This window comes from Cyprinodon tularosa, unplaced genomic scaffold (genome assembly GCF_016077235.1).
Source record: "Cyprinodon tularosa strain WSP-4 unplaced genomic scaffold, ASM1607723v1 ctg407, whole genome shotgun sequence".
In the NCBI taxonomy this organism is placed as follows: domain Eukaryota; kingdom Metazoa; phylum Chordata; class Actinopteri; order Cyprinodontiformes; family Cyprinodontidae; genus Cyprinodon; species Cyprinodon tularosa.
Window position 1 is genome coordinate 1,406,988 of NW_024039127.1, and position 21,025 is coordinate 1,428,012.

Below are 21,025 nucleotides of genomic sequence, written 5' to 3' on the forward strand. Positions count from 1 at the left end.
AAAAAGATCGATTCGTGAATAAGATAAGTGTCTGTGGGAGTAAAAAGTAAAATCTCTGCCCTTCGGAAATTTAGTTCTCCAAGCGTCTACTAATCCGGATTCAGTTGATAAGGATTTGAGTGTTTTGCTCATTCGAGAAATTGATGTTTTTGATGGAGGCTGTCTGTCCAGATGCTGAGACATGACGCAGTTGAAATCTCCCGCTATCAATAGAATTCCAGAGCTATGCTGTAATGCAGTGGAAAAAATTGTGGTAAGGAAGCTGGGATCATCCTCATTGGGAGCGTATATGTTCATCAATGATACTTGTATGCCATCAATACATCCATTTACTAAAACGAATCTTCCTTCAGGATCCTTATGTATGTTACTGGTTAAAAAACTCACCTGTCTATGCACTAATATGGAGACCCCTCTTTTTCTCCCTGATTTATGTGATGAGTAAAATATTTTGTCTGCCCACGATTTTTTAGCTTATCATGTTCTATATCTGATAAATGGGTTTCTTGTAAAAAGGCTATCTGGCATTTTTCTCTTTTTAATTGATCAAGGATTTTCTTCCTCTTTATGGGATTGTTGAGACCCTTGACATTATAACTTATAACCTTTAACGGTCCCATGGCAAAAAGTCGAAATATGGATAGGCATGATCCTTTGCCATATTGCAATATACTGAATGGTAAAGGAATAGGTGGGAGGGAAAATCATAGATGGGTCGCACAAAGTTCTGAGGTAGGGTGGGTATTGGCCAGTAAAGTTGAAAATAAATAGGGAAAAAGGAACAAAAAAAAAAAAAATTATATATATAAGAAAAAATAAATAAATAAATAATAAAAAATAAAAAAAAGAACACAAGAAGACAGCAGTGTATGTATATTTCGGTTTGAAAATTATCAAACATTTTGAGTTTGAACACCGGGAAGAAAATATCCCCAACAGCTACTATTTCTACATTAGGATCCCTGGGGAACAAAGGGATCTGCATCAAAAGAACAAAACTCAAGGTTAGAACAACCTTAAACTCAACCAGTATAATATGATCAGTCTCTTGGGACAGGGTCCCAGGCTGCTGGTCAGAACATGCAGCTATGCGAACAGTACCCAAAGGTGTTCGCCTTTGCCTGGACATGGATCCAAACAGGTTCACAGACAATCAACTTAGGCTCCCACAGAAATAGGCTCCGTATTAAAGACATGAGTGAAATCCCCACAATATGTGTGATTAAATTATTGTTTTTTTTTGTTTTTTTTGTCTTTTCTTTTAATTATTATTATTTATATATTTTTTATATATACAAACCAATTGTAGCAGGAGTATAGTGAATAAGTAGGGTTTAAGCTTAAAAAGCAAATCACCTCCAATATGCTTAGCAGGACCACTGCTCACTGAGATTCTGGGCGCTGTGCGCCTCCCATATTAAATGAGGGCACAGTCAGTTCTCCGGCTCCGCTGCTGGGATGACTTTTTTCTTCACATAGTCCATAGCTTCGGTAGCATCCAGAAACTCCTTCTCCTCATTGTTGTACGAGATGCGAAATCTAGCTGGGTATAATACATGGGCGTAGGTTTGCATAGGGACCATAGGGACATGTCCCTACCAAAATTTTGGACGGACCCATTTGTCCCTACCAATAATTGGATGTGAACAACATGTTTATAATTTACTATACAGCAGCCGCTTCTTTTCCTCTCGCAGCTTCTCTGCCTGGTAGCTGCAGCTGCCTGCTCTTTCCTGTCCCTTTCACATAGCAGGGCATCAGCTGTGCTGCGCGGTTTAACTCTCTGATTATTCTGCCTTAAGTTCCGCCTTCTCTCTTTCTGATTGCGTTATTTCTAGTCTGTATGTGCGCGTGCGCGGGTGCTTGGAGCGCGAAAAAAAAGACACTAAAATAAATTAATATTGGGCTACGAAACTAGTCCAAATAAAAAAAATATTATCTACGCTAAAACAGGCGAAAGCTTCTGACTGGAGTTCTGTAAAGAAGCAGGAGAGAGTTTTTTGATTTGTGGAACTTGAGAAATGTAAGTTAACAACGTTATGATTTCTTTTATTTTATCTTTTAATCAGATAGCCAAAGGCTTCTTAAAGATCTTTTATGAAATGAAACCAGGTGAAACAGAAACTTTTAAAAGTTTCCTTTGGAGGAGTTCTGGATGGAGAATATTTACAGACAAAAACTTTTTTTTTTTTCTTCTTAAACGCTAAATGTTTACATATTTTTTTACAATCTTGGTATAATTCCTGCTCTAAGTGGGTTGCTCTGTCGGCTAAAGGCAAATTTTAGTGGCGCTATACTCCAGTTTACGATTAATCAATTACTAAATTAGTTCACGATTATTTAAATAATTTGTTAATATGATTAATTGTTTCAGCCATAGATAAAATACATGAAATTAGCTACACATAGTAACTACAGCCCAGATGTACAACTTCTAATATTAATACTTTAAATGCTCAGTGTCAGTTCCTCTTCTAGTTCCAGTGCTAAAGTAAATACAATACATTTATTTGCCGTCCCTTGAATGTATTATTTTTGCATGATCCAGAGAGAGCATATTAGATAAAAAAAAATAAGAGTGGGGTTTTACCTCTGTTTACCTCTGCACAATTCTCTATCTTCAGAAGAAAACACAGGATAAATCCACATATTATATAGACTATATTTGGTTAAACAGACACTGTCCTAGTCGCAGGTAAATTTAAATGCAATCCTTTTCAAAGTGGAAAAAGTCCTAATTCCACATTCATCAGAGCCAGTGATGCTTTAAATATTGATAAACAGCATCTAGTGCATGTAGTGCTTATAATATTTGTATTAATGTAGCAAGAAATGCTGCTGTTCTCTTTAAACAAAATGAGCCCTGAAGCTCACATTAAGCATAAAAAAGAGCATGCATATTTTTGCAAAGGACCAATGAAACTGAAGAATAGTGTCCCTACCAAAGTTGAAATCAAACCTACGCCCTTGGTATAATATTCCAAAGCGGACTCCCGGTCTCCCCCGCAGCATCTTCCTGACATCCGTGAATGCAGCCCTGGCTTTGGCGACATTAACCGTGTAGTCTGGAAACACAGAGATCGTGTTCCCATCGAACTGTAGCCTGCCACCTCGATCCCGGGCTTTCCTCAGAATGGCCAAGGCGTCGCCCTCGTTGTGCAGCCTTGCGATGATTACGCGGGGCTTGTCCCCCGCTCCTCTCTGCACCAAGCTGCGGTGGGAGCGCTCGACAATCCCCTCTTTATCCATCTGAAAAACTTCTTTGAGGAGTTTTGAAACTGCTGCGGGCGAGCTGGATCCCGGACGCTCTGCGACCCCCATGATTCGAATATTGCCTCTCCTCATTCTCCCCTCCAAGTCCTCACACTTATCTCTTAGTTCACCCACCAACTTCTCCAGGTCCTTTACCGTGCGTTGTGTTGATACCACCTCGTCCGTCCATGTTGATAAGCCCTTCTCCACCGCTCCGACATTGGACTTCATGTGGTCCAGCTCGGCATGAATAGCCGTAGTATTATTAGCGATTTCAGATCTTACTGCAATAAGTTCTCTCTTAATTGATTCAAAGTCCTCTGCCAAAACGGTCCTCAATTCCTCTCTTATTACCACAGATATATCTTTTCTCAGCGATGAGAGGATATCAGCTTTAATAGACGTAATGTCCATTATCGGTGTGTGGCTGGGTTCGGGCGCGGCCGAGGTGGGGCTACCTGAACTCTTACCCGAGGAGGTGCTGGGCCTTGTGGTAGACGTGCCTTCGTATTTATATTTTCTGAGATTTGACACCATCTACTTAACTTGTACTCACTTTGGGGCCTCCTTCAATGCTCTGCTTGACTCTTTGTAGGGTTTTGAATATAGTTTTCAGGTTGAGTGTTGTTTTAATTATGGAATTAAGCCTACTCCGCGGGAGCTCCAAGCCACACGTCTTATTCCATCAGTTGCTCGCTAGCGCCCCCATGGTTTTGTGTTTGAAAAAGGAGATCCAGTTTTTTCTTCTGAAGAAAGGTAATGTTTGATCATTGAATAACTTTTTGAATTTTATTTCTGAATGAATGGGGCTTGTTACTTCGTGGATAATAGCTTTTACTTGGTACACATAATTGGATGTATTTATAGTTTTATTTTCTATTTTACTTTGTTTTTGGAATAGTTTAGAGACTATAAAAAAATAAATAAATAAATAAAAAAGAGTATAAGTTATTATAATATTCATCAATATGTACTTTGTGTAAAAGTGCACTTTTGCTCACTATATATGATACTCCTAAGTACAGCACCACACTCTTCATGTATTCATGTGTAGCTTACTATGACTTTTTTTATTGCTTAGTGTGTATTTGAGACCAACTTTATTTATTTACTACTATAAATAAAAGCTGTCATTGCTGTGACAAACTTGTATATTTACTGTTTTTAGAAGATTTTCTAATGAAGAGCAGCTGGCTCCAAGGGGGCGACGTAGAAGAGACAGAATTCCTTCTGGAGGGTCTGCTGGGGTCCATGCTGGGAGTATGAGGCACCGCAGCCGTTCCCCACATCATCCAAGGTGGAAGACCCATGAAGAGCCTGATGAGAAAGGCTTTCAACCCCTAAGGTTCTTCTCCAAAAGAATCCCTGGTGTCCAACCGCCTCTAAATGTAGGAAATCCACAACCAGGCGAAATTTTTGAGTACTTTTTTGACGATGAAGTCCTCACATTAGTTTGTGATTTTACAAACAAGGGGGCAGCCAGGAACCTGGAGAAAGGGAGGAAGTTCTCCTGGACTGAAATAAGTCCAGGGGAACTGAAGAAATTTATTGGCATGCTGCTCTACATGTCAATCAGCCGCCTGCCAAAAATCAGAGATTTTTGGCGGACTGGAAGTATTTTCAGTCTTCAAACACCAGCTACCATCATGTCCAGAGACCGGTTCTTGGCCATTTTGGCCAATGTTAGAATGAGTGACCCAGAGGAGGATCAGCAAAATGAGAAACTAAAGGGCACAGAAACACAGAAACACCCTCATGACCCTCTCCACCGGGTCAGGCCACTGATGGAGATGATTGGGACAAGGTGCCGTGCCTTATACCACCCAAGGCAGCACCTTGCAGTAGATGAGAGGATGGTTTCGACCAAAGCCAGGCTCAGCATCAAACAGTATATGAAAGCCAAGCCAACAAAGTGGGGCCTAAAATTTTTTGTACTGGCTGATAAAAATGGCTACATGGTGGATTTCCAGCTGTACACTGGAAAATCTAACGTGTCATCGGAGAGGGGCTGTCGTTCGATGTTGTGACCACCTTAGTGAAAAAAGAGTACCTGGGCTCTGGATACATTGTCTACACGGACAACTTTTACACCAGTCCTGTCCTGTTCAAACATCTGAGGCAGCAGGGATTTGGCGCTTGCGGGACATACAGGCAGGGAAGAGTTGGTGTCCCCACCACCACTGAAAATGCCCTCACCAAAAAGTCCCCACGAGGCAGCATCCGGTGGATCAGGGATGGGGAGCTTCTTTTTGTGAAATGGATGGACACCAGGGAGGTCTCGATGGGCTCCACCATCCACCCTGTTTACACTGGAGACTCTGTTCAGCGCTGGCAGAAGTCACCTGATGGGAAAGTACAGGTCGCTGTCCCCAGGCCCACTGCTGTGACAGAATACAATAAATACATGGGAGGGGTGGACACATCGGACCAAATGATTGGGACACATTCTATCCACCGCAAAACAAAAAGGTGGGTCACCACTGTGTTCCAACATTTGGTCGACATCGCTGTGACAAACTCCTTTGTTATTCACAAGGATCAGTGTTGTACAATGAGAAGCAAGCAGAAGACCCGACAAAGTTTCCAGGAGGAGCTGGCAGCACACCTCCTAGGTGTTCCTCTTTATGACGAGCCACAAAAAGAAGCTGGGAAAAAACATCTACCAGTCCCATGCAGCAGCAACAAGCAGGCAAAGTCTGAGAGAGCAAGCATGGGGAGACGGCGCTGCAAGCTTTGTCAGAGAAGCACAGCCTGGAGTTGTGAGCTCTGTAATGTGGGCTTGTGTCTTCAGGTGGACAGAAATTGCTTCTGGGAATACCACCAAGTTCCCAGGAAAATAAGGAGAAATGCAGAGAGGGGAAAATCGCCTGTAAATAGTTTTAATTGTTAGTCTGTTTCTTATTTGTAAAAATAATTGAGAATGAAAAAAATATTGTAAATATGTTCTATAGTGTTGAAATTGTCAAATTGTGATGCAAAATCTGTACTTCATGTTCAAATGCAGTGTTTTATTTGCATAAAATCTCCAAAATCTAATTTCGATTTTTGTTTTTTCTTGATATCAAACAGTTGTAATAGTGGTTTAGTATCAAGAATAATGTAAAATAATGCATGTATTGAAAGCTCTAAATGATTCTGGAAAAATGTGCTGAAGCACTTGGCCACAGGACTTTTTCTTCCTACTTTTTACTTTAAACAAGTAAAAAAAATGCCAGGCGGACTTTTGAGTGACAGGCCTAAAAGGGTTGACTTAATTGATCTCATATCCACCCTGGGGGCGGAGCCATGATGTCAAAGAGCTGATTGGCTCAGAAAGTCTTGGAGACCCTGAAGTTCTTTTGAAGTTTGACTGCTGATGATCTAAATATTCTGGTTCTGATGTTCTCTACTGTTTTCCCCAGGTTCCTCAGCTCGTCTGTCGCTCAACAGAACCAGAACCGCCCCTCACCATAGTAGAGAGCCCCCCGCCTCCAGCGATGGATGTTCAGCAGGAGGTGGAGGAGGGCGAGGCCCAGGACTCCCCATCAGGTAGCTCCCTGGTTTTGTTTATTCTTTGTGCTGGATCAGAACTCTCCTCAGCAGGTCCAGGACCGGACTCCTGCCTTCTAAACGGGTTAGAACCTGCAGGTTCTGGTCCGGCAGCAGCTCTCTGTTCTGAGCAATCAGGTTTCAGTTCCTTCTATATCCGGGTTGAACCTCTCTCTGTCTCTCTCCCTCCATCAGATCTCTCCCTTCCTCCAGTGACCTCTTCCTCCTCCTCCTCTTCCTCCACCGCGGTGACCTCGCGCTCTGGAACGGCCCCTCCCAAACCCAAGAAGCCCCGGATCCTGGAGCTGCCGTCCACCCCCACTCTCCCCCCTGGCCTCTCGCTGGATAAGGTTGAGCGGACGGCTCATCTGATTGGCTGGTTGCGGGGTTTGTTTGTCAGAGCTGTAACATCACTTCCTGTTTCCCCGCAGGTCAATGCAGCAGTGAACAGTTTGCTGGCGCCGGGCTCTGCCACCAACACGCTCACGCCGACCGTCATCACCTCCCACGCTCTGGTAAGCAGCTGCCCTGCAGCAGAAAGCTCGGGTTCTGGTCCGGATCCAGTGAATCCGGACTCCTGGGACCCGTTCTGAACCCGCCTCATGTTCTGTTTCCCAGACGCCGGTGCTGCTGACCCCCAACGCTCTCCCCTCCACCATCCACTTCTGGAGCACGCTCAGCCCCATCGCGCCGCGCTCGCCGGCAAAGCTGTCCTTCCAGGTAACCCAGCCCGCCGCAGCAGGGACCGGTTCTAAGCTCCGGCCCGTTGCAGGCAGAGGGGCGATCAGGGGGGGCGTGTGTTTCTCTGCAGAGCTCAGGTTGGATCAGAACGCGGCCATAATGACGGAGGTTCTGGGCGTCTGCAGGGTTCTGGCTCAGATGCCGCTCCATCCGCTCACTGGTGTCATCAGCAGCCTGCAGGTTCTGCTGCTGCAGCACCAGGATGTTCACCAGCAGAGGAAGAACCGATCCGTTCTGCTTTTATGGTGGATATTCAGGTTAGCCTGCGAGGAGCCGAGATCTGAAACAAAAGCAGCAGATGAGATGATTCACAGACGGTCTGTTAGAGAAACTGAGATGCTGCTGAAAGGTAAACCCTCCACAGATGGACCCTCATCTGAAAGCTGAGCTCTGTTCTTTCTGTGTCGCCTCCTGCTGGTAGAGCTGCAGAATGCAGGAAGCGTGACTTGATTTTCTGGTGTCCTGCATACAGTCAATAACGTTTATCTCTTTAGTTTAATATGAAAGATAATCTTTAAACTACCTCAACGGACGTGTATCCCTTTAGTCATGTACAAAACAACAATTTAATTACTTACTTTTTGTGTTTTAAAGCTACAGTGTGTAATTTTCAGCGACATCTAGCGGTCAGACTGCAGACTGCAGCAACATGAACGTCTCCCCCCCACCGCTTCTCCCCCCCAACAGTACGGCGAGCGTTACGGTACAAAATGTCTTCCACGACGTCCGCATCACCTACCCTCTCAAGTGATGAGGTTTGTTTACATAGATAATTTTACAGATAGTATTTCATTAGTCTGTGTAGGGTATAGATTTCATGTAGACTTAAGATAATAAATATACCCGTTATTTTTTCTACGTCGTTGTGACGTTTTGGCGAGCTGCTTTGCATGGTGATATAAACAGACGAAGTAATTGTAGTCATTAGTTTAACAGCGAGATTGTGTTCGCTGGAAGAATATATATTCCCCGTTTACAGAGTCCAAGTCTTGTTTGTGGCACAGGGGTTACAAGGCGAGGAAGAGGGCAGAGAGGCCGGGGTGGGCGTGCAGCTAGGGCCAGGCGAGGGAGGGGAGCCAGCAGGGTGAGAGCAGAGGAGGAAAGGCTTGAAGATCTCCAAAGGAGCCGGAGAGAAGTAACCGAGGTATATATCCAGAAAATTATTTTACAGAAAATTACTGAATCATTACCTGTGAAACGTCAGGGACGTTGCTGAATAAGTATACTGGAGAGTAACAGCATCATCACGCAGCATGTTATTGTTTTAGACAGGTCTGAGCATCCTGTACTCCAAAAACTGCAGTGATATTAGACAATTGTGTGTGTAGGATTAATTACCTGTCCAAGAGAAAACTGGCAACTTGAGCGTCACTTTGAAAACCTTTTTCCTCCATCAGTGACTTCCATCGTGTAAATGCCGTGCCAATGGTGATCCGTGTTTTTTGTCGTTTCTTGTCACGCTTGCGTTTATTCTCGTGTTTCCGCTTCTTAGATGACGGGGGTTCGGTGTCCGCCGCTTTTCGTTGTGATACAGAGTAGGCATGATCCTCCATTCGTCTGATGTTTGGCCAAACAGTTTGCAAAGTCACTCACGCCTGCCGCCTTGTTCACCTTTCTTGTTACTGAGGCGCAGTATACCTGCTTCTTCTTCTTCTTTGGTTTCAGGCAGACTAAACGCTTCTCAGGCATAATACTGCCATCTACTGTTCAGTACCGTCTCAGTTCATCTCTCTCAACTTGCCGTAGTTATTTTCGAGCATAATGGGAGATCTCGCAATCGCTAGTTTGTTGCCTCTGCGCTGCCGTAGCGCAAAGATGTCTGCCTCCATGGCTGCGAGACCCGCTCCTATGTAATTATAAATAACGAATTCTAAGGCAACGCAAATATTATGGTTAAAAGGCTGAGCTCAAAGGTGATGATAAATAACATAGTTATGTATAATATATTAAATTTCTGACTTTATATGCCTGTAATTATTACACACTGTAGCTTTAAAGTGTATGGTTATCTGACCTTAAATTGTTTTTTTTTGTACATGACTATATTTATATTTAGGTAGATGGGTGTTAAAATAGATCTGTTATTGGTTTGTTTTTAGATCCTTCCTCATTTTCACTGGGTCAGATAGTTACGGTTTATGTTCAAATAAACTTTTGGGTCATTTTTTCAGTTTTTCTGGTGTTTATTGTGATGTTGGTCTTAACTTTTTATTATTTAGTGGCTTTAAAAAGTCTTTAAGAGTGTTGAATTGAAGTGGCTTTATGCTGTAGCTGGTTTTCCTTCCTGTCTGTCACGTTTCTCCTGTCCATGAACAGAGACGTCCCCTCTGAGGTTCTGCTCGCGGTTCTGACCCGTTTGCAGGGGCAGAACTATAACGACAGTCTAACCCTAACCTTTTCTCTGCCTCCTCTGCAGTTCCCAGCAAACGGCAGCAATCAGATCCACGTCCCGGCGCTGAGCGTGGACGGACTCTCCACGCCGGTGGTTCTGTCCCCGGGGCCCCAGAAGCCCTGAGCCCGCCCCCTCCCACCCCCACGGGGCCCAGTCTGATCTAAAGAAGCCTGGAGGACCAGAGGAGAGCTGGATGGGGACCAAATCTTGTTTACTCGGCGCCACCTGCTGGAGGTTCTGATGAAGATGATGATCTCCGTGCAGACGCCCTTCATCCTCATCGAACGCCGCCTCCTGCTCTCTCTTCCAGGTTTTTAGCGGCGCTCGCTGAAGAACTTTTAAAGGTCCGTAAACCGGAACCTGAGGATTGTCTCCCCATGATACTCCGTCACCATGGCGATGATCAGGACTGTTTGTAAACTATTTATTTCCGTTTCTGCACGTCTCTCGTTTTTCGCCAAACTGGCTCCAAACGAACATTTCTGATCAGAGGGTGGATCTTCCCTCTGATTGGCTGACGGAGGAGGCCACGCCCTCCCATCATTGACCGAACCGGCCAATCAGGGAGGGCGCTCTCTGGCATTCCTGTGTTTCTTGTTATAATGGGATGTTTTGATGCTATGAGCAGACGGAACCGGATCCAACCGATAAAGCCAGGGCCTGGTCTGATCGTCATGGTAACACGCTGATCCATAGTGGAATTCAGTGGGATCTTTGGACCAGAACCGCTCTGATTGGATCAGAACCTTAAACCAGCTGCTGTAGAATGGATCAGAAGAACTTGGATCTCTTGGGTTCTGGTTTCCAGAGAGCTTTCAGAACCGACGGACGGGTCAGGAATATTGGACCTTTTTACGTCCCGCTTCCTTTGACTTCTGACTTTTAACCGGATCCGATTCAGGACGTTTGGTCCTGGAGGATCCCATTGATGTTTTTACTTATAAAACAAAAAGAAAAGTTTTATTCAAATCAACAAAAAAAAAACACATCAAAGCGCTAAAGATGATCACCAGAATAGATGTGACCTTTGAACCCCGGCCCAGTGGCGGCTGATGATGATGATGCTGGGCGTGATGAAGAATCCAGACAATCAGCAAAGGTCAACGGGAGGTTTGTGGAGCTGCTCAGATCATCACTCAAGACTGTTGTTGTTGTCGTTGCCATGGAAACCTGACATGACTGTTGCTAAGCTGCAGATTGTTGTTGTTGCCATTGCTGCCGTTCTAAGTGTTTTCTGTGCTTTCTGCGGGATGCTGAGGCCGCCGGGCCGCACCAGAACCTTTTCGCTGGCCCCTCATTTCTCCGGCCTGCCCTTCTCGCGTTACCATGGTTACACACGGGTGGTGACTGAGGGGGAACCGATTAAATCATATTTTTTTTATCTCTGACCTTTGATGTCACTTTAGGTGAAAGTATAATCATAGATCCACTTTATCAGATCCAAACCGCAGCGATCTAAGCAGGGAGTTTAGAAATAGCAAAACAGCTGATTTAAAATCCGTCCGCACGTATTAAACGTTTCCTCTGATCATCAGGAGGAATCGCACATTAAACAACGTTTAAGAACTTCTGAATGACAGCGAAGATGGAGACCTAAGAACAGGAGATCAGGGCCGGATTTAGGAAGTTTGGGGCCCCAGGCAAAGACAGGCAGGGGGCCCCTCTGAATAGAGAAGACAACAGATCAAACAGCCCCATTCTCCAGATAGAGAAATGTTAATAGAATAGACATCCATTATCTGTTCTAGGTTGTGTCCCTCTCTTCTTGTCCCTTTTCTTCTTGTTTTCCTCTCTATGTTTTGTACTCAGCTGACTTTTCATGCTGTCTCTAAAGGAATGAAAGATTTTTTCCAAGCACTAAGCTCACTTAGCTGATTGCTCCTTCCTGTGTTTCCAAAAAGGCCAAAGTAAATAACCCAGTCCTTCTTTTCACTGTAGACAAGCCATGATCTGCTTATCTGTTCTCCATTTTTCATTTGGATGAAATAATAGCTGCATGAATCATGACAGCAGACAAGATAGAGGAGAGCAGGAGGCGGGGTTACCAATCTACTCGCTCTGGAGAGCAGAGTTCGCTGCTTTTAGATGTTGTCTCCAAAGTCTCCAGTAGCAGAAAAAAGTCTCTAGATTTGGCGCTAGGAGCTTTTTAGAAATCAAAGTGCTAGAGGGGTCTGAAAAGTGGCTAAATATAGCGACTAAAGCGCTAAGTTGGCAACACTGCTCTTTGCATGGTTTGTTTTCAAATGGTTTGCTGCTGTCTGTTTGGACCTTTCTGAACATGTGCAGCAAATGGACTGATCCAATATGGTGGACACTGAAGGGGGGGGGCTGAGACACACTTAGTATTATCAGCGTTCTGATGGCATTTTAGCCAAAGGATTTTTATCAAAAACATAATTAATGTGAACAAATAAGGAATAGTTGTATCAACCATACATGGAAACAGAGTTTTATGGGGCCCCCAGGAACTTTGGGCCCTAAGTTGCTGCCTATTATTGCCTAATGGTAAATTCCACCTTTTTTAACCATAAATATTTCACCAACATCTGTTAAACTGTTTATTTAGCTCCCTAGGCTGCGGTCGCCATTGGTAACTATTAAAAATCATTGACCATCCAATGACATCAATGCAGAGCTTTGATGGTGTGAAGTGGGCGGGGCATGAGGAGGAGCCTTCAGCTGGCTGGTTTAATGGGGAGCAGAGTTTATAAATGAGACGGTAGAACCGTTTCTCCTGGTTCTGAGGAGGAGCTGCTCCTAACGTCAACTGACCGGTTCTGGTGTGGCGCTCCGGTGGAGGTGGGATTTCCCCCTCCTCAGCAGGTCCCCAAACGCAGCATGACTCTATTTTTCTACCAGAGATTATTTTGTTCCGCTCTTGAAGAAGCCTTAAAGTTTTTCCGAGCAGCAGGAAGAACTTTTTTTCCTCAAAGATTTTTCGGCGCCGCGAATCTCAACGACCCAGAAGCCATCTCTGTGGATCAGAACATTTCTCTCACCAGCAGAACCTGAAGAATGTCTCCTGCGCTGATCACTCACAGCATTCTGTACAAACGCTGCTGCTTTTCTGTGTAGTTCTGCATGTTCTGAGCCGGGTCAGAACCTGAAGGTCCGCTCAGGCCCGGTTTCATTTGTTCTCTCTGAGGTTCTGCTCAGCTGAAACGCTTTGGGTCGGCGGTTCCTCTGAGGTCCGGCTGCCGCGGTAGAAACTGGTTCTGGACCAGAAAAGTGTTCCTTTGGAACCTGTCCGTTTCATTTCAATTCAATTCAGTTTATTTATATAGCGCCAAATTCACAACATATGTCATCTCAAGGCACTTTACAGTTCAACCAGATCATACAGTCAAATTGATACAAAGTTTTCTATCTAAGGAAAACCAGTTGATTGCATCGACTCAAATACAATCCCTCACACTAAGCATGCTTGTAGCGACAGTGGAGAGGAAAAACTCCCTTTGAACAGGAAGAAACCTCCAGCAGAACCAGGCTCAGTGTGAGCGGCCATCTGCCGAGGCCGACTGGGGTTCAAGGAAACAGAAGCAGAGATACAAAAAGCAGCTGTAAAAGGCGGCCCCGTCCAGGAAACACGCAGCCAGGCAGACGAGCTCCAAGGCAGCTCCCATGCCAGAGGACGAGGAGAGCACATCCACTCAGTCACGGTCAGAGAAACAGGACCACACTGGAAAACAGGCCGATCTCCAACATCTATAAACAAGGGTGTTGATAGAAGCAGCACAGCTGATGTTTCTTTCCAGGATGACGTCACAGCCAAACAGGAACAGACGAGGCAAAGCTACTCTGAGGAAAAGCAGAGAGAGCAGAAGGTTAGAGATTGAACTAACAGATTCTGCAGAATAGGAGGACAGAGAGAGAATGAAGCAGAATGATGAAATGGGGGTCCCTATGTCCTCCAGCAGTCTAAGCCTATAGCAGCATAACTATAGAGATAGCTCAGGATAACCTGAGCCACTCTAACTAGAAGCTTTATCAAAAAGGAAAGTTTTAAGCCTAGCCTTAAAAGTAGACAGGGTGTCTGCCTCACGGACTAAAACTGGTAGTTGGTTCCACAGGAGAGGAGCCTGATAACTAAAAGATCTGCCTCCCATTCTACTTTTAGAAATTCTAGGAACCATTAGTAAACCTGCAGATTGAGAGCGAAGTGCTCTGTTAGGAACATAAGGAACAATCAGATCTCTGATATCAGATGGAGCTTGGCCATTTAAGGCTTTATATGTGAGAAGGAGGATTTTAAATTCTATTCTTGATTTAACAGGAAGCCAATGAAGAGAAGCCAGGATAGGCGAGATATGATCTCTCTTTTTAATTTTCATTAGAACTCTGGCTGCAGCATTTTGGATCAGCTGAAGGCTTTTAACTACAGTTTGTGGACTTCCTGATAGTAAAGAATTACAATAGTCCAGCCTTGAAGTAACAAATGCATGGACTAGTTTCTCAGCATCACCCCTGGACAGGATATTTCTAATTTTTGTAATGTTCCTCAGATGAAAGAAGGAAATTCTAGAAACCTCTTTGATATGGGATTTAAATGACAGGTCCTGATCAAAAATAACACCAAGATTTTTTACTTTATTATCTGAAATCAGTTTAATCCCATCCAAATGAAGTGACTGGCTAATCAGCTTCTTTTTCAGAGACTCTGGTCCAAAGACTATAACTTCTGTTTTGTCTGCATTCAGGAGCAGAAAGTTAAGAGTCATCCAGGTTTTTATGTCTTCAAGACATGCCTGTAATCTATGTAATGGGTTAGCTTCATCTGGATTATAGACAGATATAGCTGGGTATCATCAGCGTAACAGTGGAAATTAATCCCATGCTGTCTAATAATTCTACCAATTGGGAGCATGTATAAAGTAAAGAGAATTGGTCCTAGCACTGATCCCTGTGGTACTCCACAGGTAACCTTTGAGCGTGTTGAAGATCTATCATTAACATGAACAAACTGAATTCGATCAGATAGATAAGATTTAAACCAGTCTAGTGCTGTTCCTTTAATTCCAACAAAATATTCAAGTCTTTCTAAAAGAATATTATGGTCAACTGTATCAAATGCAGCACTAAGATCCAACAGGACGAGCACAGATACAAGTCCATTATCTGAGGCCATGAGAATATCATTAGTGACTTTCACCAGAGCTGTTTCAGTGCTATGATGAGCTCTAAAGCCAGACTGAAACTCTTCAAAAAGTTCATTATGGTGGAAGTGATCGCAAACTTGTTTGGCAACTACTTTCTCAAGAATTTTGGATAAGAAAGGAAGATTGGATATAGGTCTATAATTGACCAAGTCATCTGGGTCAAGAGACGGTTTCTTAAGCAGAGGTTTAATTACAGCAACCTTAAAAGCTTTAGGTACATATCCCTGTAACAGAGATAGATTAATCACATCTAAAATGGAGGAGGAGATCAAAGGGAATACTTCCTTAAATAACCTGGTTGGAACTGGATCTAACATACAAGTTGAAGGCTTAGATGAAGACAATAATTTTGCTAATTCAGAGAGTTCAACTGGATCAAAGCAGTCTAAACCCGGTTCAGATTCCATGACTACCTCAGGTACAATCGCGGATAGAGGAGTGCTTATGATCTTATTTTTAATAAGATCAATCTTATTTATAAAGAATCCCATAAAATCATTGCTGCTAAGAGCAGGTGGAATGGACGGTTCAACAGAGCTATGGCTCTGGGTGAGTTTGGCAACTGTATTAAAAAGAAATCTAGGATTATTCTTATTCTCCTCTATTAATGAGGAGAAGTATGCTGCTCTTGCTTTACAAAGAGTCCTCTTATACAGCAGTAAACCATTTTTCCAGACTAGGAAGGACTCTCGCAGGCCTGTGGAGCGATATTTTCTCTCCAGTTTCCTAGCATTTTGCTTCAAAGTACGCAGCTCTGCATTAAACCAAGGAGCAAGCTTTCTATTTTTAACGGTTTTCATTTTCAAAGGAGCTGCGTTGTCTAAGGCAATACGCAGAGAACTAGCAACCCCATCAACAAAATCATCAACCTGTGAATGGGAATAAGCTAAGCTTTTGCACTCTGGAGCACTGCTCAGTGACACAGAGGAGAGAGAAAGTGAAGCAGATTCTTTAAAATTTATAACTGCACTATCTGATAAAGATCTACTAAAATTGAACCTTCTTTTGGGGGAGGAGAACTCTGTTAAAGTAATCCTGAAGGTTATTAGAAAGTGGTCAGAGAGGACAGGGTTGTGAGGAAATACTGTTATTTCTTCACATTCTATGCCGTATGTCAGCACAAGATCCAAAGTATGAAGATGAGAATGCGTGGGACTATTCACATTTTGAACAAAGCCAATAGTGTCTAAAATAGCATTAAAGGCTGCTCTTAAGCTATCGCCTTCAATGTCAGCATGGATGTTAAAATCTCCCACTATGATGACCCTGTCAGTATTTAATACCAAATCAGAAAGGAACTCTGAAAACTCATCTAAAAATTCAGAGTAAGGACCTGGTGGACGATACAAAGTTACAAAAAGAAGAGGTTTTCTTGCCTTGAAATTTGGATCAGGGAAATTAAGGGTTAAATGTTCAAAAGAGTTGTAGGTATTAATTGTTTTGGGAGTAATCAGTAAGTCAGACTGGAAGATTGTTGCTACTCCTCCTCGCCCAGAACTTCTGGGGATGTGAAAATTTAAATAGCTTGAAGGAGTTGCCTCATTAATGCTCACATAATCCTCTTGCTGCAGCCAGGTTTCTGTAAGGCAAAACAAGTCAATGTGATTATCACAAATCAAGTCATTAACTAGTAGACTTTTAGAGGAAAGCGATCTTATGTTAAACAGACCGCATTTAATTGTTTTAACTTTTTCCCCAATTGGAGTTATTTTGATTTTAATTAGATTATCATGATTTACTCCTTTGGGAATCTTTGCTAATTTATTAGATTTTGGTCGTGGGCAAGACACTGTCTGGATGGAGTAAAGAGTGGGTAACAGTAGAGAAGCTGCAGAGATGTGTGTTAAACTACAACTCTGCTTCCTGGTCTGCACCCTGGGTGGTCAGGGTTTTGGATGACTAATAAATGTGGCCAGATTCCTAGAAAGAAGAGCTGCACCATCCAAAGTGGGATGGATGCTGTCTCTCCGAATCAGACCAGGCTTTCCCCAAAAGGATTGCCAATTATTAATGTAGCCCATGTTGTTTTCAGGACACCACCTAGACAACCAGCGGTTGAATGACGACATGCGGCTAAACATGTCATCACTGGTCAGATCAGGGAGGGGACCAGAGAAAATTACGGAGTCCGACATTTTTTTGGCAAACTTACACACCGAAGCAACACTAATTTTAGTGACCTCCGATCGGCGTAACCGGGTGTCATTACCACCAGCGTGAATAACAATCTTACTGTATTTAACCTTATCCTTAGCCAGTAGTTTCAGGTAGGATTTGATGTCGCCCGTTCTGGCCCCCGGCAAACATTTGACTATGGTCCCTGGTGTCTCTAATGCCACGTTTCTGACTATGGAGCTGCCAATCACTAGCGTGGGCTTCTCAGTGGGTGTGTCACTGAGTGGGGAAAACCGGTTAGAAACGTGAACGGGTTGGTGGTGACCAGTGGGCAGAGATCCACGACTACGCTTTCTGCGTACAGTTACCCAATCGCCTGGCTGCTCAGGCACTTTTGGAGGACAGCTACGTGGGGGGCCTACTTTAACTCCTGGATGTTCAACAGCCTGAAGCCTGGATTCTAACTCTGACACCCTCGCCTCCAAAGCTACAAAAATACTACACTTATTACACATCCCATTATCACTAAAGGAGGCAGAGGAATAACTGAACATCTGACACAGAGAGCAGGAGAGAGGAGAGGAAGAAGGAAGAGTTGGAAAAGAGTCAAGGGAGGGAGAGAGAGAAGCCATAGCAATGCTAAGCTAGCGCTAGCCTAGGCTAGCTACTCCTTGCTATCAGAAATAAAACCGTGTGAAACTGACAAGTGCTCAGTAGAAAAGTGCAGCAGAAGGTGCTATGTTTTAAAGTAGTCAGTTAGAGTTACTTAGATACAGAGATATCACAGAGAAAATAACTTAACTTCAGAAAGAGATCCTCTGAACAGCAGAAACCATGGAGACTCCAGTGGGAAAGAATCACGACGAGGTAGACACAGTGAGACGGAGTTGGAGGAAGTTAGACGAGGAACCAGCCAGTTTCCTCATTGGTAACTGGACCGACCCGGTTCGTCCAGTCTGGGACTGACCCACGTTAAGCCTTTGATCACTCGCTGGTGGCGCTGACCCAGACGGGAGGTTCTGGACTGATGGTCCAACAGCGTTTCTCCAGAACCAAAGGTTTATCAGCTGAGCAGAAACCTTCTGGGTTAAAGCTTCGGTTCTGATCCAGGAGGTTCTGTTTTGTTTTTTTTGTCCAGGATCCATTCCCTGGTTCCGGTCCAGAGTTTAGCTGTAGGTGTTTGGACTGGGCGGGGCTTCAGGAAAACCCGGTCGACCCGCTTCTCTTTGGGTCAAATGGTAAAAAAAAAAAAAAAATGCTGACAAAACTTTTTCCAATTTAAAAAAAAAAAAATGCTGAGTCACTTTTCCTGTTTGACTCGACGGGCTTTCAAAGTCCCACAGCGTCTGCAGGCGACCTGAAAGTCTCTAAATGTGATTGGTTGATGGTCACATGACCCCCCTGGCCCCGCCTCCTGGTGGTTACGAGTCGGGAAGCTCTGATGTTCCGGAGCTTTCTGATCTGCTGATCTCACTTTTTTGGGAGCTGTGGTTTTCCTATGGTGCGGTGGGCGGGGCTCAAGAGTATGGGGGCGGGGCTAGAAGCGTCTCCCATGATGCTTTGCAGAGAGGATGCTCCGGAACCAGCCCTGTACATACATGACTGTAATCTGTGTGCCATGTGACTGGGTCGATCAATGACGTCTCAAAGCCAGCACGGCCCGCGTTTATTTTTGTGGGACGGACGTTGAACAGAACTTATTTTTATTGATGTAAAATCTGTTTTCTACAAACTCATCTGAAATAAAAGATCCATCCGAACTTGTTCAGGGTTCTGCTCGTTCCTTCGGGTCGATTCCATCAGAACCGCCTGTCAGAGTTTAACCGGGTCGCTTGTTTTCACCATCTTCATCCTCAGGTTTGTTTTTTAATCGTTTCTCACAGGAGGCTCAGCTTAGCGGGATGATGGTTCTGATCGCTGAAATATTAGGAAAGATTTTAGATTTGTCTGCTTCCTCCATCCAATCACAGAGCTTCATTTCCCAACATCCAATCACAGAGCTTCATTTCCCAAGATCCAATCACAGAGCTTCATTTCCCAACATCCAATCACGGAGCTTCATTTCCCAAGATCCAATCACTGAGCTTCATTTCCCAAGATCCAATCACTGAGCTTCATTTCCCAAGATCCAATCACTGAGCTTCATTTCCCAAGATCCAATCACAGAGCTTCATTTCCCAAGATCCAATCACGGAGCTTCATTTCCCAACATCCAATCACGGAGCTTCATTTCCCAACATCCAATCACGGAGCTTCATTTCCCAACATCCAATCACAGAGCTTCATTTCCCAACATCCAATCACAGAGCTTCATTTCCCAACATCCAATCACAGAGCTTCATTTCCCAACATCCAATCACAGAGCTTCATTTCCCAAGATCCAATCACAGAGCTTCATTTCCCAAGATCCAATCACGGAGCTTCATTTCCCAACATCCAATCACGGAGCTTCATTTCCCAACATCCAATCACGGAGCTTCATTTCCCAACATCCAATCACAGAGCTTCATTTCCCAACATCCAATCACAGAGCTTCATTTCCCAACATCCAATCACAGAGCTTCATTTCCCAACATCCAATCACAGAGCTTCATTTCCCAACATCCAATCAGAGTGCAGAGAGAAACGCCCACTCCCCTTCACTCCCAGCGGGTTTCACTCACTGATCTCTATTTATTCACCGGATTGCTGATTGCCTGTTGGTAGTACGGGGTTGAAGTGAAGCCGCCATATTGGTACTCCCTAGTTAGACGGTCTCAATGTAAACAATCTGTGCTCTACAGCATCAAACAATGATGATTTTCTCATTTTCAGGGGGACTAAAGACTTTTAAAAAAGATAAATTCATCAGTTTGACAGACTGGCTGTTTCATAGCATCAGTAGATTAACTTTAACTTAGAATAAAATAAATAGGCCCGTCACATTGCAGAGTCATTATGAAGTCTATAAATAATTTAATATAACATATTATACAAATCCATCACAATAAAATTAATTTGCTAAAGTAGCAGAATAATACAGATGTGCCAAAAGTGATAAATTAATGATGTACATGTGATAGACATTTATTTATTACGTTGTGATGGTAATTACATCTTATGTCTGATAATGCATGCAATAAATATAATATATATATATAATATACACACATGAAAGCTCCTAACCATGCATGGAGGCTACCACCCTGAGACTGTACGCCAGCCGTAAGGAAGGAGGCCGAGGACTAGTGAGCATAAGAGCCACTATCTAGGATGAAACATCCAAGATCCATAAGTACATTAAGGACAAGGCTCCAACAGACGCCATCCTCAGTGAACAGTGAACCAGAAAAGTTGGCATGTTATCTAAATCCAAAATAAAAACAATACAATGACTTGCAAATCTTTTTCAGCCCATATTCAGCTGAATACACTGCAAAGACAATATATTTAATGTTCGAACTTAGAAACTTCATTAACTCAGGATTTAATGGCAGCAACACAATGCAAAAAAAGTTGGCTCAGTTTCATAACGAGCCACACATTTTCAATGGGGGACAGATCTGCACTGCAGGCAGGGGGGTACCTGCACTCTTTTGCTAAGAAGCCACGCTGTTGTAACACGTGCAGAATGTTGCCTGGCATTGTCTTTCTGAAATAAGGAGGGGCGTCCGTGAAAAAGGCGTCGCTTGGGGAGTGGCGGCCTAGTGGTTAGGGCTTTAAATCCTGAGATTGTGAGTTCGATCCCCTGCTCCCATAACCTTCCGTTGAAGTAATTTTGGGAAGGGGCGAAAATACTGGTTAGCTGATTGGCCTATGTTGGTGATAGACGGGCCAAATAAACCAATCAGATCAACGAAGC

At 43.7% G+C, this 21,025-nt stretch overlaps 2 protein-coding genes across 2 annotated transcripts in view; one reads left to right on the forward strand and one right to left on the reverse strand.

Annotated features, from left to right (window-relative positions):
- The window catches only part of elk1 (ETS transcription factor ELK1), a 29,334-nt gene extending 18,040 nt beyond the window's left edge, over positions 1-11,294 (forward strand). Inside the window, exons 7-12 of the mRNA XM_038298393.1 lie at positions 6,654-6,780; positions 6,871-6,879; positions 6,994-7,130; positions 7,212-7,295; positions 7,399-7,500; positions 9,938-11,294. Of these exons, the coding sequence (XP_038154321.1) occupies positions 6,654-6,780; positions 6,871-6,879; positions 6,994-7,130; positions 7,212-7,295; positions 7,399-7,500; positions 9,938-10,036 (558 nt within the window). The 3' untranslated portion in view covers positions 10,037-11,294. The remainder of the gene's footprint in view (positions 1-6,653; positions 6,781-6,870; positions 6,880-6,993; positions 7,131-7,211; positions 7,296-7,398; positions 7,501-9,937) is intronic.
- On the reverse strand, positions 1,251-3,946 carry LOC119791981. The gene is made up of 2 exons (XM_038298392.1): positions 2,979-3,946; positions 1,251-1,555 (listed from the first exon to the last, which is right to left on the reverse strand). Exons 1-2 carry the CDS (start codon positions 3,787-3,789, stop codon positions 1,434-1,436), a joined length of 933 nt encoding a protein of 310 aa, XP_038154320.1. The 5' UTR covers positions 3,790-3,946; the 3' UTR covers positions 1,251-1,433.
- Positions 11,295-21,025: the final 9,731 nt, after the last annotated feature.

What these genes read in the sequence shown, in the direction of transcription:
- LOC119791981 (XM_038298392.1), bottom strand. Translation starts at nt 3,789, where the DNA reads ATGGTGTCAAATCTCAGAAAATATAAATACGAAGGCACGTCTACCACA. An exon ending in ACCGGGAGTCCGCTTTGGAA is followed by an intron (nt 1,556 to 2,978) that starts TATTATACCAAG and finishes CCTACGCCCATG; the next exon opens with TATTATACCCAGCTAGATTT.